The following is a 26,557-nucleotide window of genomic DNA, read 5'->3' on the forward strand; positions in this document are numbered from 1 at the left end:
TCAAAGCACCAGACAGATCCCTAATAAACCTCTAACCCATCTCCAAAGGTGCACGGGAGCCTGAGTTCCACCGTAGTCCATTTCTAGCCTCAGAGTGCAGATCTGCCCTCCAAAACGCCAGATCCCCAATCCTCCAAGCGCATCATAATTAAGAGAAGGGCTGTGGGCCGGTCCCTCCCAGAGCCAGCAGCCGCATCCCGGGTTCAGTACCGAGTCCTGGGTGGGCGGCGCGGGTGGAGCCACCCCACGCGCGTCCCGCGGCTCTCGCTGTAGATGCGCCTTAGTCAGGCCGAGTTGGACCCGCGGCTAGAGCGGCACAGAGTTTGCAAAGTCGCCACGGAGCTGGAGCCGGAGCGAAGGGGGTGGGCAGAGTGGGGGTGCGCGCGAGAAAAACCCGCCTCTTGTGAGTTGAGCGGGGAAGAGGGGGGGAAAGGCTCTGAGTTCCGCTTCCTGATCGGCGGGTGGGTAGAACAGGCTGGCGCGGCCAGGGGACCGGCGGGACACACTCTCTCCCGGCCCGAGGTGACAGCAGCACGGCCCGCCATGGCCGGCGAGCGGACCCGCAGGTTCACCCGGAGCCTGCTGAGACCCGGGCAGGCAGCCGAGCTCCGACACAGCGCCGCGTCCGCCGCCGCGGTGGCCGTCAGCAACCGGCAGCTGCAGCGGGTGAGTGCCGCGCGTCCTTCGCGCCACGGCAGGGCTTGCCAGGGGATCCCAGGCAGGCCTCCAGCCCTGTGAGCCCCAGCTCGGAGCTAGCGGGTCCTCCACCCCCGCACTCTCTCCCTTGCCACCTCTTAGGGCGACCCACGAGTCACCTCCGCCAGGCAATATCACCAAAGAATTAAGGACAAGAGGCGCATTTGGGGACTTTAAGGGACATGGGACGCTTAGATGAGCAGCTGCGTGGGAGAGGATGTGCCCACATTTTAAGGAGGGTGGAGGAGGCGGGAATGCATCCACACTGGCTCAAGGTGACAAGGGTGACAGGGACCTGCACGGTTGCGGTGCAGGGGTGGTATTGGGGATCTACATGGATGGAACCTGTGGATAGATCCACAAGTCCGCGCGCCCCTATCATCCCTGTGGAACCTGGAAAAGATGCAGAGTGAGCTCCTCAGCTGGACTAAACTGCAACCCCCACCATATATCTAGCGCCAAAATGAATGCAGTTCACACAGCCTTCGCTCCACAGGCCGAAACCCCACAAGCCACTTTATACTGTTGCAGAAAGAGCTGGGGAGACAGGATGGAGGGGACATGGGTTATTAAGTAGCCGGTGGCTCCTGGTGTTTTTTGAAGCGGTTTCATGGGGTTCTCCCTCCAGAAGGCTCCACTGGTTACTTCCTTGTCGAAATGTCTTCTAAGTGTTGGGTGATTTCCGCGGGAAGTCCCTAGGGCAAGGAACCAACATCAGATGCCCAAATCATAGCCATGCATCTCCAGATATTCATAAATTCCAGTAGGTGTCACGCTATAGGATGGAAGTAGCGAGCAGGGAGCGCACATCAATGGTTGTGGAAAAGGGAAGCAGTTGGAAGCAGCCTTCTAGCAAGAGTGGGGCTCTACCATGGAGCTCTTGGCTTGACTTTGTTGGACCGGAATCCTCATCGTTGTGGGTTTCATTTTCCTTTTTGCCAGTAAATACCATTAGGAATTAAACAGCTCTTTTTAAGAGTGTCAAAGAGAAAGTGTTTCTTTTGCCAGTCACCAAAGAGGAGGGAGCCAAAGCTGGTCAGAGCCAGTTCCCACAGCCAGAACCCTTCTCTAAAGCCAGAGGTCGGGAAGTTGAACAGAGCGGAAGCAAATTGCCTGGCAGAGACCAGAGCATCAGATGCCCGAATGATGGGGGTGGGGGGAAAGCCTGGGGTGTGAAAAGAACTGGTGGCCAGGCTGTCTTCTCTTTCGCTTCTTTCTCTCGCCACTGGCTGCAATCTGCAGCTACCACAGACTGTTAGCCAATCCCTTGACAGTGCCAGTCTGTGGTTTTGATATCAGCATGCACAGTTTTAGGGAAGAACAGACAAACTGTCAAAAACGGGCCGTTCTGAAAAGTAAGAAAATCTTTCTCTCTCTCTCTCTCTCTCTCTCTCTCTCTCTCTCTCTCTCTCTCTCTCTCTCTCTCTCCCTCTCTCTCACACACACACACAGACACACACACAGCCACACACACACATACACACACACACACACACCAGTAATTTTTATTTTTAAATCAGTGGTTCTTAAACTTCAGTTTGCGACCCCTTTAAGGGATCGAATGACTCTTCCACAGGGGTCGTCTAAGACCATCAGAAAACACAAATGTTTACATTACGATTCATCACAGCAGCAAATTTGCAGTTATGAAGTAGCAATGAAAATAATTTTATGACTGGAGAGGTCCCAACAACATGAGGAACTGTACTAAAGGGCGGCAGCATTTTAATATTTAATTTAGCATTTAATAGGAAAGTTGAGAACTACTTTTTTTAAAAGGTTGCTCGGGGTTGTGCCTTTGTTATTCTTTGCAGTTAGTTTATTTTAGGGAATCTTAGCAATAATATGACAGACGTTTAGCAGTGATGGCGTCCAACTAGCTTCAACAGCATGGCGTCTTTTAACCTGTGATTTGCTTTTTAAGTTCTCATAATGTTTCTGTGACAATGGAATTTCCATAAATAATATGTGTCCTAGACACACACACACAGAGAGAGAGAGAGAGAGAGAGAGAGAGAGAGAGAGAGAGAGAGAGAGAGAGAGAGAGAGAGAGAGATCCCTTTCCCCAAGATTATCTTGCATTTGAAATCCTAATGAGATCTTGTCACAATGAATGAGCACAGTGTCCTTAAGGGCAGTGAGAAGGGCCAGGGCCACTTCACTGGTGCAGGTGCCTTTCTGGCTTCAGCACCTTGGCCAACACTCCAGAACCATTTCTTGCCAAGACATTTCAAGGGATCCTCCACATCTCGGCAGGCAGTGCTGGCTGTGATTTTGGCAGGAAGGCATGCTCTCTGCTTCCTTCCCACCACTTCTCTTGGAGGGAAGCAGGAAAGGTTGGGCTCTTTGAGCTAGCTGTCACACTCAGTAGGACCCGTGGTGACACTGCACTCTCAAAGGACCTCCAACCTCAGGACGGGCCTACATGATATGTGCACATCATAGGCTTGAATTGATTCAGCTTCTTCATGTTTCTCCATGCTCTCAAAGCCTGTTAGTCCAAGGGGAAATGGGAGTGTGGGGAAACAGTATGGTCTGTCTGTTGCCACAAGCTGTCCTCTATTATATTGGAGGGACGCTAGGGATTATATATTAATTCTAAGTAAATAGTGTTTATTTTTTCGGAAGGCCCTTCAGAATATTGCAGAGAGTGTTGTGAGTCTTGGCTTGTGCTCCAGCTAATAGGGATAGATGGAAGGGTCAGATGGAAGGGTCAGATGAACGACATCTGAGAATGAGATGAATTCTTTGAAATACATTTGGAGAGTGGAGAGCAGAGACCAAGGGAAGCTGACTGAAGGCCATGTCTAAGGTCAGCTTCTGACAGCAACTGCCACAGGAAGTAGAATGGATGCCAGAGGAAATTCAACTTCAGTGTTATCCAAACCACTGAATTAGATTTGCATGTGTACATGGAGACTCTTGACTTGGACCTAACACATGTTGCTTCTTTCTGAGAACTATTTTGAACAAAGATATCATCCCTTTCATTATCCTAATTTCTTTTTAGGAAATTAGTGGCTAATGACTTGTTTTGTGGCCAAATCATAATACTGTCAAGTTTAAACTATCCCCCCAAATCGCTCTGTCTGCTTTCTTATAAGTAAGCTTTTCTAGTGTAGAATTTCAGATTTAATATAATTGGAAGTTGTAAACTGAGGCTCCTTTTTGTTTATCGGCCACCTAGACCTGAATAATCGTATAAAACTTTATTAATTAGAATACTGTTTGGCCTATGGCTTAGGAGTATTTCTAGCTAGCTCTTATAACAAATTTCTATTTGTCTATGTATTTCCATGTGACCTGGTGTTATCTTATTTTCTACATGTCTTGTTTCCTCAGCAGCTGGCTTGCATCTCTTTCTCCTTCAGCAGCTATAGGACATCTCCCTGACTCCATCTTCTTTCTCCCTGCATTCGGTTTAGTTTTCCTACCTAGTTCTAATCTGCCCTGCCATAGGCCAAAACAGATTCTTTATTAATCAATGGTAATAAGATACATTCATAGCATAGGGAGGGGAATCCCACATCAGGAAATATGTCTCCTATGTTAGGACTTGAGCGTTTTATCACCATGGTTCAACACACATATACATGCCAAGTTAGTTTTAAAGTGATATTGATACTAGTTTGAAATTCTTTCTTGGTAAAAATCTTTTCTTCAAAATTAATGGGGGGTATATGTACTTTTTCATGAATTGGCTTATATATGCAACTTTTTACTATTAATTAAAATATAAATTTAAGATATATGTACCTTTCTGCATGTATGTTTGGTTGTATTGCAAACAAGCACCTTTAAGAAGGATAAGTAATTTTGATGTGGTGCCACACCAGATCTGTAATGTGTTTATGGAAGGTTGTCAGAATGATGAGAGGCTTTGGGCAACAGAAAAAACATCAAATGGCAGCAATTACACAGGCAGGTGGATGATAAGCCAAGGACCTAAATAACCATTTGGTCAATTGGTGCCTCAACTGGAGTTTATAAGTTTATTTGTGTATGCAATTTAATACATTTATGATAATTCTTTGTTACCCAGAAACAAACTCTGTAACTCATTCTTAATTGTATATAATTTGTTATTAACATCTTTTAAAGAGGAAACAGCCTGTCAGATGTGATTGCAGTTAGCCATGATTTTTCTATGCCTATCCACTCAAGAAGCATAAGAGGCAAAGAGAAAGAAGTGCTTCTCCGGTAATCACAAGAACCCCATCTGCTTGCTTTGATGTCTTCTAAGTGTGGTGTCTACTTACAATACCACCTTTGACATTTTAGGGAGTACTGAATAAACAGACTTTGACCTCCCAAGGGACTGGGAGAAGGAATGAGCATCTAATGTGTTTGCATGAGGAATTCCTAGAAGGAAAAATGTCCTCCCTCTGAACTTTGTGACATTTAAATAGTGGAGAGTAGGAGGGATTTTTTTTTTTTGAAAGTTGAGTGGGGGAGTCTGGAATTTCTGAAAACTTAAGCCAGAAGGAAGTAGAAAAATGTACAAAGTGCTATTGAATGAAAACAAAGCAGTTATTTTACTGTAAGCCTTGTGCATTAAAAGCAATATGCAATATGCCTGTTAGTCGGGCATCTAAGGCACACAGTCCTTTAACAAGAAAGATTAGTTGACTCACTTATGATTTTCATGTGTATGTGGGTGAGACTGCATGAGTTGATGCATACCACATGTGTGTAAGGGCCCATAGAAACTTGAAGAGGGTTACAATCCCTTGGCACTATAGTCGCAGGTGGTTGCAAGCTGCAATTAGGGTGCTGGGAACCAATTCCCTCCCCCATCCTCTCTAAGAGTATCAAGTGCTCTTAAACACTGAACCATCTCTCTAGCCCCAATATTTTCCTTGTAACAAGACTCTTTATGATAAGCAGAATTGTTTGGACAGCAATCACTCTTGGGTTTGTTTCAATATGAGTAAATCCCCTTGACATCTCTGCTTGGTGAGGAAGTCCATATAAACTTTACAAGATCAAGTCCAAATGCTATAGGTTATGCCAGCTAACACTTAGGACTTCTCAAAGGCATTCCCAGTCACTTTCCCAAGTGACTTCTAGAAGACTTTTAGAAGGTTGAACAATGAAACACAGTCAACTTATAGGATTTGAAGCTTTCCCCATCCCATGTTTAACCATTCCATGAAGACTTGCTTGTCTTAGACCTTTCACTCACTGTGACAAAAGCAGCTTACATAAAGAACTTCAGGGAGTAAGGAATGTTTGGTTGGTTCATGGTTTCAGAGGGGTCAGTCCCTCATGGATGGTGGGAGGGTATGCTGGGCCAGAGCAGTTAATGTTATGATATGGTGGCTAAGAAGACAAAGATGAAAGAGCAAGAAGCCAGGGGAGAAACAGCTCCCAAACCATGCACACAGAGACACACCTCTTGAGAGACCCACTTCATACTCCTTAAATATCCCATCATAGCATGAGATCATCCGGGGATTGATCTAGTACCCTTATAATCTAACTATCTGTGGAAACATCCCCATAAACACACCAGAGGTATGACTTTCTAATTTTTAGTCCAATCAAGTTGATAATCAAGGAAAAGGAGAATGATAACTGACTTACACTAAGCCAGTTGTTAAGAAACTATGAGTAGTGACACAATATTAAATCTTTTAAGTTAATTCTCAGAACAATTCTATAGGGCAGTTACTGTTGCCAGTTCCAGAGAGAAGGCCATTAAGATTCCAAGGGTTACATATGTCCTGGGGATGTAAACTAATGTAGCTACACAGGATATCAGTTTGTAGGTTTTCCAGGTCTAGAGATAGATCTACCAAATGACCCAGACATAGCCTAAGGAAATTTTTGCTTGCTATAGATCTATTTACACACCAATGTTCATTGCTACTCTATTTGTAATAGCTCTAAAATGGAATCTTTCTAAATGTTCATCAGCTGATGGATGGATGATGAAACTGTAATATACATTTACAATGCAATATTATTTAACTATAAAGAAAAATTAAATTGTAAAGTTTGCAGGTTAATTTATAGAATTGGAAAAATTATACTGAGTGCAGTCAGCCATGTCCCAAAAGATAAATAGTGCATGTTCTTTCTCATATGAGGACTCTTCAAATCTTTTGCTTTGTGTATTTAATATGAAGCTTATATAAAGCTAGGAAAATAGAAATAGCCACTGATAGGGGCAATACATTACAGAAGAGGACATGATAGAATAAAACTGAAATGTAAGTGGATCAGGGAATACTGAGAGTTCAAGAACTCAAGCAGGTACCGAAAGGAAGTGTATGGAGAGCCAATGAGTCAGGGAAAAGGTTTTAACAAGATGAAGCTTGCATAAAGAAACTTCTTGGGAACCTATGATTTCACAATCCATGGGTTTTTTTGTTTGTTTGTTTGTTTGTTTGTTCGTTTGTTTTAAAAGAGGCCATGGATTTAAAGGAAAGTGGGAGGGGTATGTGAAAGGGTTTGAAGAGAGGAAATGGAATAGTGAAAAGACGTGATTATAATCTCAAAAATAGAATAAATAATTTTTTTAAAAGAGAGATAAAAAGAATGCAAGGGTTAAACATATTGCTCAAGGCTGAGCTACTGATATGATACACTTCCTGCCTCCTGAATAGTAAATATACAAGGTATCTCTTCCAACAAACCTCTAACAATTTTTCGGTTTGGTGCCTGCTACAGTAGAACCTCTAATTACTGAGCATGCAAAGCTAACATTAGTTGTTTTTGCCTTCTGTTGTACCCAAGCTGCTGCTAGCTCACCTAAGGAACAGGAAATCACTCTTCCCACTCATGTTTCACAGAAGCTGCCAGCATTCACATCAGTGTTCCTGTGAAGTCTGTAGCAGCAGCAGAACTGTTCCACGTACCTTTATAATAATAGACCCTTTAGAAACAAGGGAACGTTCAGGTGTTAAAGCTACAAAAACATGAACTCACTCAGCCGTCTTCATCATGTCTGGCTGGCAAAACCTCAAGTGTATCTTAGAAACAATGGGCTTGATCTTTCTCACACCCGCTTCCTGGACTACTTATGTCTCTGCTATGGATTTCATAACCCCTATCTATGATATGTTTGTGCATCCTGAAGCCCATCTTCCTCTTCTCTAAGTTATACCAGGATTCTTGTCTCCACATATTCTCTCATCCAAAAGAGCAAATTTAAAGCACAGAAGAAGCCAATCATCACTCTAAATATCCGAAGAGTAGCAAAGACAGCAGCAGCAAGAATAAAAACCAAATATTAGGAAAATTGGATACAGTCAGATGTGGGTCATTGCAATCAAATCAGTATAACCATTAAGTCTGGTAACTTAGCTAAAAGTTCTTCCTGTAGCCGTTTGGAAAAGGAAAATGCCATCAGATTTCAGAGGTCCATAAATTCAAAGAATTTTGTCTGCTCTTGGCAAATTTAGCACTAACCTCTAATGGCACCTCAGAGACAATTTCTCATTGCTTTTCGTAGAGGAAAGTAATACAATTATGGACCCTTGTCATTTAAGAGCATCTCGCTGGGACCAGGAGCATTGGCATCACTTAGGAGCTAACTGAGAATGCAAAACCCAGGACTAACACCACACATACGATGGATGCATTTTAGTAAAAATCCTCCATTTATCCTAACATTTGAGAACACATAAGACACATCATCAGTCATTCTTTTGGCCACACCATCAGGTTAAGCCAGTTGTATGAACGTCCAGTACCACATGGTTGACAATGCAAGTCTGAACATTCTGCTTAAGACAGAGACAAAGTTTAAATTACTTATGAGTCAAAGACAGCACAGTGATTGTTAATGGCTTTATAGAAACCTCTTGCTTATGTATGCCACATTGCCTTCTCTACTTCATTGTAGTATTAGCTACATTTACATTTTCAGGTTGAAAAAAACAGTAACATTCTTTAATAGTTCTGGTCCAAATCAGAAAATGTCCTCACCCTGGCTTATAGAGTGAGAGTTGACAAGGTAAAGATAGGGCAAGCTGAGGCTCTCACTCCTCATATCTGAGAATGTTAAGTAACCTAACCTGTGTGTTATGGATTGAATATCTGTCACCACGCCCACTCCTCAGATCTTTGTATTGACTTTTTTGTTTTGTTTTGTTTTTCAAGACAGGGTTTCTCTGTAGCTTTGGAGCCTGTCCTAGACCTAGCTCTTGTAGACCAGGCTGGCCTTGAACTCACAGAGATCTGCCCCCTCTGACTCCCAAGTGCTGGGATTAAAGGCATGTGCCAATACCACCCAGCCCTGGATTGGCATTTTAACTTACCCTTGGAATCTGGAGATGGCACCATTGGATTACACTTTGAGGTAAATTGTGTCATGAGAATAGAAGTTTTATGGAAGTGATAATGGTTTTAAAAAATGAGAGAAAGATCTCCTTCCCTCTACTACAGTAAGGTTTCCTGCCTGCAAATTTATGGTCCCATGATCTCGACTTCGCAGGCTCCATAGCTGTATGAAACAAATATCTGTTGTTTAAGCTGCCCGTGTTGTTACAGCAGCATGACCTGGTTCAAACAGCAGCCTGCTATAACGACACCTTTTGGTTTTATATAACCTAATTTTGCAACCAGGTTGAAGCTTTTAGGGATTTGAAAGTAATTCAAAGTAAATCTGGAGATAACAATCAGAAAATCATAAAGATATTTTTGTCCCTCATTGTCACAGGTTAATATATATGTATATGTACGTATAATAAATATACTAAAAGGTATATTTACAAATATGTATATATACATATAAAAATACATATACATACATCTTGAAATGTCCTGAGGATGGGCATCCATGGACTTAAAGACCTTCATTTCCGCACAGGCTATGATGTGGTCCATGATCTCTGGTTGTTCTTCACTGTCTTTGTGGGATACTATTTCACTTCCCATCAAAATTATGCTTTTCAAAGTTTGGCCATATGGGCTTCTAGTTGATGGGAGACAGTAGGAAATGGCAGGTTCTATGAAGCTGGAGTCTAGAACTCCATTTCCAAACCCTGGGCTTACAGGGTGAAATTACTTCTCTCTTCTGAGCCTCAGGTTCTGTGTCTGTGATCATAGGCTGCCATGATAGTGCACACCTTTAACCCTAGCACTTAGGAGTCAGAGGCAGTGGGATTTTTGTGAGTTCAAGACCAGTAAATTCTAAGACAGCCAGGAATATATAGAGAAACCCTGTTTCAAAAATCAAAAAAGAAAAGGAAAAAAAAAAGATCACATGATTTGGCCCTTGCCTTTGCAGTTCCTCTGCTTCCGAGTTCTGAGAGTTCTCCAGAATCCTCATTCACAGATTTGACCTGCTGAGGAAGGCCATCCTGAACATCAAATGGAAGTTTCCCATCAACCTCTCTAAGGTCCACAGCTCTGCTCTGTTTATTTCAAAGCTCACAGCACTATCTACTGTGACCTTGGACTTACCTGTAGCAATTCTTTTACACTATGCTTACTGTATGACAGCAAATGTAGAGGTGAAGCTTTCTCACTGCACCCCGAGTACTTCAAGAGAGCGAGGACAAGGGGGCTGAGTGCACTGAGTAGAAGGTTGTCGTGAGGGTGGCACTTGCTGATAGCGAGGAAATGACAGCCCTTGATGCATAATCTTCAAAGTCTTGAAGCATGGAACAAGTAATCGATCAAGAAGACATTAAGATGCTCTATGTATCAAGTATTTTACTTACACAATTTATTTACACTCTGTCTTTGGCAATGGATTCCTATTCCCATTTTGTAGTGAGGAAAGATGCTCACAGACATGGAACTTGCCCTTGATGGCCAAGTAAATGATGACTCTAGAGTCTGTTACAGGCAGTCTGATGCCGTGATCTGAGCTCCTCCTGAATGGTGCAAATGCCCCACCAGGTAGAAAGAACAGAGCAACCTCTTTTGATAGGCAGCTGACATCCAAGAGAAAAGGAAGCCATTTGGTCTCGGTATCTAAAACAATTGCTTATCAGGAAGTACTGGGGGATACTTTCATCACACTGAGCAGTTCGTTCACCTGTGACATCCTAGCAGCCTGAGATACTGGAACTGATGCTCTCTAGGGTCTCTGATTTTCCAGCAACAGGGTTGACATAGAATGGGTTAAGTTTCGCAAACAAAGGATTCCTTAGCTCTAGAAGGAACATCCTTCCATTATTCTTCTCCAGAAATACATTTTTTGGCAAGATAAGCATGCAGTGGTTGAATTGCAAATTGCATCTATTACATTGTCTCTTTTAGTCTCAATATGATATTCATGTTTACAAATAAGGGGATTTCTTTCCTTCAGAGCCATATTCATTTGCTTCTTATCACAACAGTGTCTGTGGGCTGGAAACAAATGCTGGTGTTTGGTGAACTCGACATGTTGACCTACATTGAATGATGTAGAAATAATAAAAGTTAATGAATTTGAATGAGTTAGCAGCAATAGATAAAAATATTTGCCTTGGGAAAGCGTTAATATTCTACAATTGGACTGACGAAGACACATCTGCCTCTAACATGAGTAGAATTCATAGAGCTGTGTCATCCAAAGTCCCTTTCATTTCTGCTTCTGAAATATGAAAGTTCTTTGTTTTTCTAATTCAATTTGAGCATACCTTTCCTCCCGACATAGAATTTGGAAAGCTGGGCAGCTCTTTAATTTAAACTTAATACCGAAATGGCAAAATTTAACAAAAGACTGAAAGGGAGTCTATTTTTAAAAATGACATCATTTATGATCAACACAATGAGCTTTCCCCCCGTAATGGTTTTAGCAATTACCAATTTAAATGACTAATTAAGGCTATCAAAGTGACCAATGACTTTTGGCCTTTCTAATCACACATTCTATAAAAAGAACACAGGCATAAACATTTGACTCGGCAAACAGGCCAACCAAAAAAAAAATTAACAGAACTTACTATTCAGTGAGATATGGTAATTAAATTATTCTTGAACATGCATTGTTTATTTAATAAGCTGCTCAAGGTCCCTTTGTCCTAATTCTGTGGCATGAGAAAAGGGGAACTGATACAGCTAGGAAATCTTCACTAAGTGGGAGAGATGTTAGAACTCTACCACATTTTCAGAAGAAAATGCAATTATGGAGCACTAATATTTAAAGATACTTACTTTTTATGTTTTTCACATCTTTTGTTTATTTAAAATCAGCCATTTGTTCTAAAAGAAGATGTCCTTTTTTTCCCAATGAATAAAATCATTTTCTGGTTTACTCTATTATTATAAATCACAGAATGAATAGCCGTAAATTTGTTCTGAATCTGAAAGTGCTTGTAATAAAGTTTATTAGCATACCAACATAGAGAGATAAGATTCTTCCATAGCCTTCTTGAGTACCACAATCAATTTGAAAAACACACATCTTTATCATTACCGAATGTGGTTTCCAGGCAATGGAACCTTGGCCATGTCATTAACCTTGGGGTTGTTTCTTAAATAAAACAGTGAAAAGATGTTTCTTAGTTCTGAATATCTGGAGATTTCTTAGTGATTTCGAGAAGGTTTCACAGAGAATAAAGACACTCTTTGCTTCTTTTTCATCTGTCACTCCACCAAACTGATTTTAAGATGCCCGAGCTTAGCAACTAGAAGAACAGGTTTAAATGGTTTACAACCAAGAAAAATTGCTAATATCAAAAAAGAACATCAGGGAGAGGTATGTCTGTCTGAAAATGGCACGGGGCTTGGCAAAAGAGAACCAGACCAATGCAGAGTTGGACAAGTCAGGTTCTTCCAGCCCTGTGGAGCATCAGGGACAAGGAACCGGTCCCATTTCCCTAATTCTGCTCTTAGAGAAGGGAAAAGATTCATTTCACTCAGAGAACACCCTTTTCAGGATTCACAGGGATCATGGTCACTGCAGTCCTCTGGCTCAAGGTCTTGGAAAAACCCTCCCCACATGATGGACAGAAAAAAAAGGTGAATGATTCCACCCTGTTCTCTCTCTCTCTCTCTCCCTCCCTATGAAGATTGTTTTTGTCTCTGTGACCCATGTGACTTGTTTTGGGCCTGGTGTGGTTTCAGAGGTGTTGAGGAGGAGTCTGTTCTTCCTCCAGCCCCAGCCCTACTAACAGCCACATAGACACAGTGTGGGGTACCCATAGCATGTTCAGTGCAGAGTAAAAATGAACCGTTAGAATAAGTCCACGTAGAAGGTGGAGGCTGGGGTCTTAGCAGTGAACTTTTGGTAATCTACTGAAAGGCCGATCTCCGGAACTGTTTAAATGACATCTGTCCGTCCCCAATTTAAACGATGCTCTTTTGTGTTACTGCTCCTGCATTAGAAGGGAAAGGTATGGATTTTTTCTCTGGTACTTCTGATACTGAGATACTACCAAAGTTAGACATGTGGTTATTGTCTCTAATTTTCCTAGGGCAACAAAATCCTGGCACAGAGTAGGTGCTTACTAAGTGCTCCTCACATGGAAAGAGAAAAATCACATGTGGAGGTATGGAAGACAGATGTGGCATATGAAAGGAAACTGAAGGCTCTGCTATGACAGAAACAAAATTCCTAGGTATGTTCAACAGAAGACACTTGGCTTCTTGCATGAGGTGCAATCCTCTGAGCCAAGCTGTGGCCATCTTCATGAGATCATCTATGTCTACTTGTGAGAGACCATCAAGATCAGACCTTAAGAAGACTTGAACTCTATAGCATCCCCAGCTGGCAGGCCAGTGGGAATGGGGGGACATCACTCAGAGCCCCACCCCTAGGTGAAGAGCTATAGAAAACCAAAAACTGAGAGTGAGAAATAGTCTTCCCCCAAAACAGCCACCTCAATAGTCGTTCAATCCAAAATGATCAGCTGTAAAATGTTCTGTAGAAGCAGCACTAAATGGATTCAGCATTGCATGTTTATCTGTAGTCAGACTTTCACAGACAGATGCATGCATATATACATATTCACACACAAAGAGACAGACATGTAATAATAATAATAATTAAAGAATGAGAGGCCATGAATTTGAAAGGGAATTGGGGTGGTGTAATTATGTTTTAATTCAATTTTTAAAAGGAAAGAAAAGTGATTAAAAGTGGAAAGAAAAAAAGTAGTCTGTTGACATTTTCCCATGAGTGGAGGGATGGCATTGGACTTTCTCCTGAGTGTCCCACCACCCTTCCCAATCATTTGTATGTAATTTTACCTTAATTGCAAGTGGTATTGGGATCTTCGGGAGGGAAGAGTCCATAGCTATGCTTCATCCATGCTGGGTAAAAGCTTTTGGTATGACTGGTCTGGCTGTTTTGGGGTCTCTCCTGCCAGAATTCCCTCACCCATGCTCTGTAAGTAAGACCAGTGAATTCAATGGCTCCCCAGAGTGAACTGTGGCAGAATCTCACTTTGATTTGTTCTTGGACCTTGTGAGGAGGGACTAGATGCTGCTCATATCTCCCCAAAGGAAAGAATTCTAACAATAGCTTCTAAACAACAATGTACAGTTTCTATTCATTAGTAGCAATTTGGATAATATAAACTGAGGAGCACATAATTAAAGATCCCCACAAGCCAGTCAAAGACAGAAAGCCTAGTCTTGAAGTGTTGACAAGCATAAACCTAATAAATAACACAGGGCCACACAAGCGCTAGGTGTTTTTGTGACCCAGCTCCTTGCCTGAGTGGTGCACTCAGGCCTTGTTGTTTGGCCTGGGATGTTAGTGTCTTTTCTACAGATGATATTAGCAGAGAGTAATTGATTGAAATGGAGGAATTGTGAGTCCACTGAGTTTTGATAGCTATTTGTTCTCAGTGCCATAATGGGGAGTGCTTGAGATGCAAAAGGAAGGGCAGGTCTGGGGGCAGATTTCCTACAGTTGTGTGATTTCATCAGTGCACACAAGTCCTGTTTTAATGTTATTATTTATACTGAAAAGTTGCCTTCTCTGCTTGAGGTTAGAGGATATTCCTGAATGTTATATGAACTGTATAGCTTTCCGTTTTAAAGTTCTGCTTTTTGATGCGTTTGGGTCTCTTTTTCCATCTACACATAGAAAATGTTTTGCGGTTGTAAATGGAGACTGTATATAATCACACAGAAACCATATTAATTACAACACTGCTTGGCCAACAGCTTAGGTGTATTCCTACCTAGATCTTTCATCTTAAATTAATCCATTTCTACTAATCTGTATATTGCCACAAGGCTATGGCCTACGGTAAGGTTCTGGCATCTTTCTCCTTCAGCAGCTATGGGGCACCTGCCCAACTCTGCCTTCTTTCTCCCTGCATTCAGTTTAGTTTTTCCTGCCTGGCTATATTCTGCCCTGCCATAGGCCAAAGCAGATTCTTTATTAACCATGATAATAAAAGAAATTCACAGTATACAGAGGGTAATCCACATCATGGGGTTTATTAAGTTAACAACTCAAATATAGTGAATAAAAGGATATAATGAAGAAAACCTTATTAAGCACCCGAAGTCTCACTGGCCACTAATCACACACACACACACACACACACACACACACACATCTGTACTCGTAGGGTGTTTATTTGAGACACTTGTGTCTTTACAAAACATCCCACGACATAAATCTTAGCTAACATTGAGTATTTAACTTTTTAATGTGTGTTCTGTGATTTAAGCTAAGTTTCATGCTAATTTTTTTACTGTCAACATGATACACAAGTACGACCTAAAATTAATGCTGAGAACAAGGAGAGAAAAAAAATTGTGAAACTCCTCTTGATATTTTACAGTAAGAAACATTTAAAGCTAAAGGGAAAGTTCATCTGAAAAAGAAAGGAAGCTGAGCCACAAGAGGTACAGAGGGTTGTGGTCAGGAGTACAGGGTCATGAGACAGTCTCTAGGCCTATGCTTCTACGCCACTGGCCAAGTGTACCATCTGCAAGTGAAGATATTTTGTGTCGTAAAATGGAGGTCAATAATTCTGCTTGTATTTCCTTGGACTCTCCAATGAGAGTGAAGGGGCCTTTCAACCTGCAGAGGACTGTTGCTGAGGAGCTTCCGTAGGCTTCAACCATCTAAGCTGAGCACACAGGACTACTTCATATCGTTAACATATGAGGGCTGCTATTTGCTACTGTTTGCTGAAACTCTGTGCAGGTCACTCAAAAATGTGTGACCCCCCCCCCCCTTTGTCATCCAACTGAGAACATGCATCTCTTAGCTCGTGAATGCAGAAAGGACTTAGTTGTGCCATCGGGTTTGAGCCAATCCTGTGAGCTGAACTTTTTGTCACCAGGTCTAATAACTGAAATGGCTATAAATGATGCCCCAATACCCTGAGAATTGACTGACCCTTGGCTGAACCTGGCTTGAGAGAATGTGGATTTTGTAAATGGATTTCTGTTGCTTCCTTAGCCAATAAACACAAATCTAGTGCTGAACCACACTGATGCTGCATGTAGGTGAGAATCTGGTAAAGGTCTGACCAGGCTATAATCAAGGGAGTCGGCCTTGATTATATGAATGCATTCCAGAAAAATCTGTCTGGTGCTCATTTGAGTTGTCATGAAATTGAGATCCTTGAGCTTCTTGGGTGGAAGATCCTATTTTTGTTGTTGTTGTTGTTGTTGAATGTAGACAGAAGTCTACCTTTTTTAACCTTGGCTCCCTTTATCCATTCTCAAAGCCTACCACTGTGGGCCAAGTTCATCATATGTTGGGTCCCTTTCACCCTTTCCTCTGCCTCCCTCTTTCACTTATAAAGATTTATATTATGGCCACTGAGATAACCAGGATCATCTCCTGATATCCAGGTCTTTAAATCTACACACATCTGCATTGTCTCCTTTTCTGTGCAAATAAGTACATTCACAGGCTCCGGGAATTTTGGTATGGACGTGTTTGTGAGGTCCAGCACAAAGGATACTCAGAAATACACTAAAAGGAATAAATTGTCCCCATGAAGTACTTTCTGATGCAAAGGCAAAATAGAAGAAACAGTCAGGGACCATAGGCCACGGGAGGGAGTCACCTGTAATCAGGGTAGAACCCCCACCTCATTTAAACCTCTCTGAAGATGCTCACATGGCCTTGCCCAGCAGTGACTACAAACCCAGCCTATCTGAAAATGAATGTTCACCGCCACCTCTTCAGTACTTGCTCTTTTTCGCCTGGGCCACCTCCCATGAGTTCCTAGTTGATCTTGACCTTTTCTTTCTATGTCTCCACAGCATTGCAAATACAGTGATTACCCTTAACCACAATTGCATAGCCACCACCTTGTCTTATCAGAGAGCTGTCGTTCTGTTACAGTTTCATAAATGATTCCTAGTTGGACAGACAGGCAGCATTATTATGGCTGTTTTGAGTGCTCAAAGCACTTCATGTCAGGCTTGAAAAGGGCATGTATTACAAGGATCATAATGAACATTCCTTTTTTTGCCTTACTTACATGCTTTGATGACTACCTGCTTTCTGGAAACAAGAGACCAGGCATTCAAGTACAATGCCTTTGAAAAAAAATAAAATAGATTCAGGTGCTTTTTTAAAAAGGCCTCATTTTAATTATTGCCTTTCAGGGAAATAATAGAAGGAAAAATGCATCTTGGGCTTGCAATTTCTTTAGATTTTACAGTATAAAACCTATCATTTCTAACATGGAATTTTTTTAGTTATTTAACATTTCTTTCCTTTTGAAATCTTTCCCCCTAATTGTGATGAACTGTTCAATTAGTTATTAAATTTGTGTGTGTTGTGTACATGTTAGGTGTGTATGTGTGTCAGTGTATATGGTATGTGTGAGTGTATGTATGTGGTGCTTGTAGATGTAATGTATATGTATATATTACATATAAGTGTATGTGATTTGGTGTGTGCACATGAGGTATATGTGTGTGAGATGTGTGGGTGCATGTGTGCATGTGATGGGGGGATTGTATGCTACATATTGTGTGTGTGTGTTTGTGTGTAAGAGAGAGAGAGTCTGTATATGTTTGGTGTGTGTGGTATATGTGTATGTAATGTTGTGTGATATGTGTGTGTAGTGTAGGCTACATATATGTGTGTGAATGTGTGTGTGGTTTGGTTGTGTGGTGCATGTATGTGTGATGTGTATGTGTGTGTGGTATATGGTGTGTGTGTGTGTGTGTGCAAGTGACTGTGTGTGCAGTTTGGTGTGTGTGTGATGTGTGTATGTGTGGTGTATAGTGTATGTGCAGTTTGGCATGTGTATGGTATATTTGTGTGATATATGTGTATGTGTCATGTGTGTGTGTTTGTGTGTGGTGTCTGTGTATAGGTGTGTGCTGTGTGCATGTACTTGAGACTGAGCAGCCAGTGAGCCTTGGGATCTGTCAATCTTTGCTTATGCTGTACTGGGATTACAAGCATACTCTGCCATGCTTGCCATCTTTTTTATGAGTTCCAGGTACTGACCTCAGGTCCTCATTCTTGGAATGCAAATACCTTCCCAGCTGAGCGACTTCCTCAGCCTTGCACACTAATTTCTAGGAGTTGTGCAGTTGCTTGGAGGAACTATGAAGACATATTAAACCATGCTCCGGTACCACTGAAAATCTTTTATCTTATGTATCTAAATCCATTATCCCCTTGCTGCCTGGGCCAACGGCCTGTGTGCCATGTTTGAGCATCTGCGTATGTCACTTACTTTCCAGCCACAACCTTCATGTTTGCTCTTCTACCCAGAATTGTCCTATCTCTACAATTTGCCTTTTAGATTTGTTTTTTCTTGTCATCTCAAGGAATCCCTCTCTGGTGCCCTAGGAGGCTTGAGTCCAGGAAGCTTCCATTGTGCAGGATTTGTCTTTCTTTTTTTTTTTTTTTTGTGACAGACACCTTTGCCATGAGCTTCAGCATCCAGTGATGTCCTGTTCTTGAATAGGTTGGTAGTGTGTATGCTGTTTGAGCCATTTGCCATTTCCATCTCATTTAGCTTTCACCTTTTACTTTAGATTGTTTTCTAGACCTTCTTGTGCACAAACATGGAATTTTCCAGAGTAAATTCTTCTTCAGCCTTAGAAAGACCCCAGAAAGGATGCACCGCTTCCCACTCTCATGGTCCATGAAAGGATTTCTTTGTACCATTGCCTTGACGATAAACTTATTGTCAGATTTTGGTTTTTACGGTTTGGCAGGTGAAGCGTGGCTTTTTCACTCATATTTCCCTGTGTGAAGGGTGTGGAACCTTTGTACAGGTTATCCTGCTCTTTTGCACACTGACAACTTTGTCTTGGATGATTTGCATAAGACAGCAAGTGTGTCAAAAGTGAATGTTTAGAATATTAGAAGTTATTTTGTAAAAGCAAATCTATTGGTTTTATTTAGGTTGTATTCTGTTAGTATTACCTCAAGATTATGCTGGTATTTTGAAACAGGATCAGCTTTGTAGGCCTCTGTATTTAGCACAAACCAGCCTTTAGAAAATCCTCATAATGAGATTCACAGCAAGAAACACAAGCAGGTGCCTCCATTTAAGAAATTTTCAAGCATTCCTTTTTTTTTTTTTTTTTTTGCCTAAAACTAGGGTCAAAAGGAATATTTGGGCTACACACACTTTTCCTGGCCCCAAGCATTTCTTATGCAAATGCTGGCATATTTAAGTCAAACTGAATTGCACATGGCATCTCAGTTAAGTAGTTTAGAACAGCAGACCTGCAAGGCAGATTGTTAATTTCAAAGCTTTAGGATTTTTGCTGAAAGAGAATCTGGTGGTAGAATTTAGGAGCCTTTTAAAAACTTCTCTGTGACTTTAAGACTTGATGAGGAGTTAAAGACTTGATGAAGAGTTAAATTCTACATGACTATGAACATCTGTGGTTGGCTGGTGAGGTTCATGTAGGAGATTCAGTTTCACTCTCATGGGGTGCTAAAGATGACAAGTGTGGCTGATGCTGGTTCAGAGGCCCCAGGGAACAGGTTCTGGGTAACAATGCTGAACTCTCCAAGAGGCTAATGACTCCTGTGTCAAATTAGAACAAGAGCAATACCATGGAGTTGTTGTGTCACGTGCCCAAGATGGTACCATTTTAAAGACAGAGCTACAATCCAAGTTCTGAGTCTCACAATTCAGCCACTATATTGTAAAACGCTGTGTGGGTGCACACCCAAGCCCATGAGCACAGACATTAGAGTGTTATGAATCTGAAGCTGTGATGGGGAAAATACATAATTAGGAAATATGATTTAATGTTACTAAGTATAAAATCTAACTTGATTTGCAAAAACAGCAGGAGTGGGAGTGTAACTCAGTGATGAAGTACTTGCTTAGAGTGTCTCAAAACCCTGGATATTACATCAGTTCACCTCAAAATCAAAAGTCCAGACAGTTTCTCCACAAAATATTAGGAACTGATTAGAATAGAAATAATCATAACTTTGTACTTTAGGTTATCTAGTATGTGGGTCTCGTCTTTGTATCATCTAATGAACTTCAGGCTGGCCCAATGTTATTGCATCACAATCCATCTCTGGCTTTCAGGAATACTGAAGGACACAGGCACTAACATCAGTTGTCCCAGGAATGATCTGGGGAGGGGGACTTTTACCAAGCTATATTATTTGTTTTCTACATTGTGATTAAAATATCAGAATCTAGGCAACTTGAAGAGAGAATTTATCTTGGTCTATGGTTCTAATGGGGAATAAGATTCTATCATGGTGGGGTAGCATTGACAGCAAGCAGCACACTTGGAGGCAGGACCAGGCAGCAACTGAGAGATGACATCTTCACCGACAAGCACAAAACAGAGAATGAACTGGGAGTGGCCCAAAGATATGAGCTCTCACAGCCCACAACCAGTGATGTGCATCCTCTAGCAAGACTGTACCACCTCCCCAAACAGCATCACCAACTGGGAACCAAGTGCTCAAACACCCGAGCTTAAGGGGGACACTTCTCATTGGCACCACCATACAAGCAAACAGAAACAGCAAAATGATATGGTTCTTTCTTCTACTTCTGTCTCCGCCAATTATGTGACAAAAGTGAAAATCTGACAAAATGGAAAACTCTGAATATTTGGGATTCTTAGAGAAACCTGGTACAAGTTAGTGCAAGACTTCCAGGCAAACAGAGTCGGCCAAGGCATGAAGAGGACAGGGTCTTTGTGGAAAAGTCCAATCCTCAACTTCTTTTCCTGACATTTCTTTCACTTCTTTAGTGACACGTTTAAGTAGATAACAATTAGCTTTTAAAAATAGCAAGGGATGTTTGTATAAGTAACATGGTATAAGTAATCAATAATGGTCATTCTGAGTTAGGCAGTTTCACAGATTGGAGTGAGGCTGCAGAAGTATGTGCTTAGGAGGTATGAGCAGGAAAGATTTATGTAATGATAATTTACCAAGAATTTAAATGTTAGTGTACAAAAGAGCTCCACAATAGCCCAAAATAGAATATAACAAAGGTTTATTTTTCAGGGGATAAACTCACATAATGAGTAGCAATCTGCAGTTCTCTGCACATGCTGGGAACTGGAAACAAATCCATCAGTCAAGAGGCCTTCTCATGCTTTTTGTCTGCATTTATAGCACATGAGACCACACCCAGAGTGGATTGGTATCTTAAAAGCTATTGGCTGAAGTAGTTCCCACAGCACCTTTCCTTTTGTCTAAATAAGAGATTTCTAAACCTAATACAAAACTATATACAATAAGAACAATATCAAGTATTGTCCAGGGAAAAGAAAAGGCAAAAACATATATAAAAATTAGAATTATAACCATCATGAACAACATAAAGCAAGAAACATATGCTAAATGTTTCAATAGTTAGCCTATCCTAAGAAGTCTATGTCTTATATTAAAAATGACTTGGCTAAGTCATGAGAGGAAAGTAACTATGACTATCTAGTCTTCACCCCATCAAAGACCTGAGAAGGGAACTAATGCTACTTGAGTAAACAAGAAGTACAATCAAACAACTTTCAAAAGGTGCAAGAAATGCCAGAGACAATCAGCAACCTGGGCAATCACCCAAAGTCTCATTTGCAGTATTGGGGCAACCAAGTTTGGCTAAGGCCTACAGTTAACTGACAGATCATTTTCAGAGACAGGAAAATTTGAAAAACCATCTTACTCTGTCTTGGCAAGGTTTGACAGTCTTTTTGCTTGTATCTTGCTTGTCCAGTCTGGGCACCATGTATTTTGTCAGTGATGGAGGCAGGGGCAGTTCTTTGCCCAAAGGCCAGTTTTGCCAAGAAGAAAACAAGCTTCAAGTGGAGTGTCTTTGGTGCCCAACATTCACTCGAGAATAGATTGGTGCTGCCAGGAGCAATCATGTCTCATGTCAACAGAATACTAAGTTATTGAAATGCCATATTCTATAATTCTTTGAAGTGTTTGAAGATTACCTCTCTGTGTAAAATACAATGTCTTTTCATCTAAAGAACCTGATTAGTCTAACTATAAATATGACAAACATGTATGACTATGGACTTATAATTCTTTTTTTTAAGATTTATTTCTTTATACAGTATCCTGCCTGTAGACCAGAAGAGGGCACCAGATCTCATAATAGGTGGTTGTGAGTCACCATGTGATTGCTGGGAATTGAACTCAGGACCTCTGGAAGAGTAGTCAGTCTTCTTAACTGCTGAGCCATCTCTCCAGCCCCTGACTTATAATTCTTAATACCTATATAGTTTAAAGATTAAGATTCATGTTAAAAAATTAAACAATCTCTAAACAAATGTTCAGCAAGTGAGAACAATGACCTCAAGATGTGAACAATATATAAGTATCTTGATCAAAGGTAGAAATGTATAGTATAATATGATAAATCATATCCTAAAATTGTATCAATATATAAAACATTTTGAGCAGAGGTAGAAACATGCATGCATAAAATCTGACAAAATAACTTTGCTTAGGTGCACAAATATTGCAAACAGAAATAGGAGCATTTTCAATATAACAAATATAATTTGAATTTGTATTAATAGACCAAAATCCATACCAATGCAAAGTATTCATCTCTATATCATATCCCTTATTTATTTTTTTTAGAAATTGACTGTGACCATTAGTCACTTACAGTCAACCACCTTTAAATGAAAATAAATATTTACAAACAATCATTTTGTAAATTTGGGTATAGTTTTCTCCAAACTACTTCCAGCTGTTTGTTGGGCAAAATAGTTTTAGGTTTCACAGAGAACTTTTGAGGGGTCTTGTTCCATCAAATCACATTAGCCTGGGAGAAAAACAAAGGTTCCCATCCACTGTAGAAACAAAAGCAAAACCTCTTTTCCAAAGTAGTGTATCTTTAGACTAAAATTTTAAAGTCAAGATATCTTTAAAATATGCAAGTTGGTTTGTTTAGCAGCCTGCCCCAGAATCAAATGTCTCTCTGTAGTCAAAAAATTCAAAACCATAATAATATGCATAATCCAGTCTCTCTGAGTATTTTCCTCTATGTGGCTTATTTTTCTTTATTCCTTTAGTCTATGACTCTATTCTTTTATATTACTTTTACTGTATCTTTAAAATTTTTATTTCTTTTTGTAAGTATTTATATTTTTCCCCCTTTCTCCCAAGCCTATGTACATTTTTAAACACACTGTCTCCTTTAGAGGTCTTTCATGTCTGAATCTGTCTTATTGTATATCTGAAATCCTTTTCTGAATAGCAACACCTTTTTTTTCTAAATGCTAAGTGGGCGTGACCAGGGCCAACTCAGCTGCCCTGCCTATTTGCTCTGCCTAGTTCACCATGGCAGAATGAGGTATGTTCACCATGCTCACTGCCCCAGCTCCAGAGATGCAGCAGGTCTACATAGCCACAAAGCAGCTAGTAGCAAGCTGCTCACAAACTCCATTTAAGTGCAGGATCTCCCAAAGGAGCCAGAGTTAGTGCTGCCAGCATGAACCAAGAAGCCTTCTCTTAAAGAAGCTCTGCCTCTGCTTACCAGCAGCAAAACAAAGCCTGTCTGAAAAAAAATGTGGCTATCAAGAAGCTGCACTTGGCTCCCATTTTTGTGGGTCTAGAAACCCCCTTTTTTTCTTTCTTTTTTTTATTTTTTGGATTTTTCAAGACAGGGTTTCTCCGTAGCTTTTGGTTCCTGTCCTGGAACTAGCTCTTGTAGACCAGGCTGGCCTCGAACTCACAGAGATCCGCTTGTCTCTGCCTCCCGAGTGCTGGGATTAAAGGCGTGCGCCACCACCGCCCAGCGCCCCTTTTTTTCTTAAACTTTTTTTAGGTCTTATGTGGATCCATGCCCCAGATGGTGGGTGCCAATTTGTTGGCTTACAATAGCACAAAATGGAGTATAACAAAGGTTTATTCATCTGGGGATAAACTCACAGAAAAAGAAGCCATCTGCAGTCTTCAATGTGCACTGGGAACTGGAACCAAATCCAGCAGCCAAGAGGACTGTGCTTGCTTTTCATCCTCATTTATAGTACATGAGACCATGCCCAAAGTGGGCTGGTATCTTAAAGGCTATTGGTTGAAGGAGTTCCCACAGCATTAACAATTGCTTGTTACCTGCCACATCCCATGGTGGACACAAGCTATACTCATTGCTATTTATTTTCTTGTAGTTGAAAAATGTTATTAAGCAGGGACACAAGTTCAGCTCATCAAGTTGCTGCATGGTTTGGACAGGGGCTATGTACATAAGGGACATACTGCTGAACAAAGCAGTGGCACTGCCCCAGCTCCAGAGATGCAGCAGGTCTACATAGCCACAAAGCAGCTAGTAGCAAGCTGCTCACAAACTCCATTTAAGTGCAGGATCTCCCAAAGGAGCCAGAGTTAGTGCTGCCAGCATGAACCAAGAAGCCTTCTCTTAAAGAAGCTCTGCCTCTGCTTACCAGCAGCAAAACAAAGCCTGTCTGAAAAAAAATGTGGCTATCAAGAAGCTGCACTTGGCTCCCATTTTTGTGGGTCTAGAAACCCCCTTTTTTTCTTTCTTTTTTTTATTTTTTGGATTTTTCAAGACAGGGTTTCTCCGTAGCTTTTGGTTCCTGTCCTGGAACTAGCTCTTGTAGACCAGGCTGGCCTCGAACTCACAGAGATCCGCTTGTCACAGTTACATTTTCCTGTAAGGCTAAGTTCTACAACCCCCAACTTTAACAAATCCCCTTCATCATTGTCTGGTTCTCCTCAAGCCAAGTTCCTGAAAGCCAGTATGTTGTACTTTTATAGATACACTGAAAATTAGTCTATATAAGCAATATTCTGTATCTTATATGCATTTCAACGTGTTTTGGAAGTTGCTTTCACATAAGAATGTGTGTGTGTGTGTGTGTGTGTGTGTGTGTGTGTGTGTGTGTAACTTGTACATATGTAACCCAGGATCCTTGGAAATGAAAACCATGTCTGTTTCTAAGTAAATATCCTAATGCATGTCAGAAGTTACGTTTCTGAAGGTGTAGTTTTTCTAATGGTGGCAAGTAGTGTTCTGTTTATCTCTCATCAAGATGCTTACAATATAGCTTAGAGCACTGCATCATCTTGTGTCTGCCATTGAGCTGACACATTGTCCTCCAGGATTTTAAAATACTCAGAGAATAGAAATTCCCCAGAGGACATCACAATAATCAAGGTAACTTTTGTTCTTTTAAATAATGTTATAAACTACAGATATTTTTCAGAGAATAATCATGAGCAATGCATAGGGAAAAGTTTCTTTTGAAACTTGTGAATTGTTCATTGAGCTGTTTGGCAGGAAACAGACGCTGCTTCGCAGTTGGCTCATTATCCTACTGCTCCAGCAATGTGCTCACCATATTTTACCTTCAGCTCCACTCTGACTCATCTATGCAGCTCTATAGACTACATTGACAACAGATGAGCATTAGTGTGTATACCATTCTCAAGAAAATGTCAGGCGCATACAGTGAAAAGTATTGTGACTTACCTTTCAAAAATGTTTTGTATTTTAATATCTATTTTTAGACCATTGACTTATGAATCACTAATGGGAGTGTTCTGGATTAGGAAAAGAAAATAACAGCATGTTGTTGGCAGTTTTTACGTTCTGAGAGGCTGTAGAGCTAAGTGTTCTGTGTGTTGAAAAAAACAGGTATGTGTGTCGTCTATGTCACTGACTCTGAGCTGGAGTCATAAGTCCTTAATTCTCGAGAACACATGTGGGCTGCAAACATGCTTGAAATCTATAACCGTGTCTTAAGAGCCTCCGCCTGTTAGTTCAGCTTTGACAATTGGTCTCATAGCTGGTCAGAAAGCATGGGAACCAACCTAATTCATACTCTCGTTTTGGCTGCTGATCCTGAGCTTAAGAATTGTGAAATCACTATACCAATGCTTTTCAGAATGAGGACTGAATTTTTGATCATTTTTTTCACCCTCACATTCCAGCTTGACACAAAAGCCAGGGCTACAGGCAGGGTCTGTGAAGCAGCCTCCAATGATGAGGGAGTAAACACTCAGTTTCAGAATGAGGGTTCCAGCATCAGGGGAATGAGGAGCAGGCTAGGATGCTGAAAGAAAACAGTAGGCATGGGACAGCTAAGGACCCAGTGGGATACAGGAGGGGCCAATGCCAGAATGATCAAAGTGAGTACAAGGAAGTGGACCAAGCAGGAGCCTAGGAAACTGCAGTGGGACTGGGTTGAGGATTTGTATCTTAGCCAGGAAAAAAAAAAATTAAACCACACTCTCTTGAGCTGTGAAGCTGCCAGTCCCCAAATTTACAGTTGTCTTCTTTTGCTTAGCTCTGAGAGTCTATTTCAGCTCTTAGGAACCCAGACTGTGTTTTCATTGGGGTGTGGTATTTATCCATATCTGCTCAGGAAACAATCACATGGTGTGGTCAGAGTGACAGCCTGAACTCATTCACAGTCCCCCCACATAATGGCAGGGGTCTTGCAGCTGTAAAAGGATGCATGCAGAGAACCCGAAGAGAAAATGCTGAGGACTGATCTCCACTGTGGCCCAGCCATGCGGCTGTTTTTCTCTCTATCTGAACTCTCAACATCT

General features: G+C 41.2%; 1 protein-coding gene across 3 annotated transcripts in view; it reads left to right on the forward strand.

Annotated features, from left to right (window-relative positions):
• The first annotated feature begins 464 nt into the window (after window positions 1-464).
• The window catches only part of Dock10 (dedicator of cytokinesis 10), a 255,903-nt gene continuing 229,810 nt past the window's right edge, over window positions 465-26,557 (forward strand). For all 3 annotated transcript variants that reach the window (XM_057761402.1, XM_057761403.1, XM_057761404.1), the window contains exon 1: window positions 465-666. In XM_057761402.1, the coding sequence (XP_057617385.1) occupies window positions 544-666 (123 nt within the window). In that variant the 5' untranslated portion in view covers window positions 465-543. The remainder of the gene's footprint in view (window positions 667-26,557) is intronic.

The sequence above is a fragment of the Chionomys nivalis genome, chromosome 2 (assembly GCF_950005125.1).
Source record: "Chionomys nivalis chromosome 2, mChiNiv1.1, whole genome shotgun sequence".
Classification (NCBI taxonomy): domain Eukaryota; kingdom Metazoa; phylum Chordata; class Mammalia; order Rodentia; family Cricetidae; genus Chionomys; species Chionomys nivalis.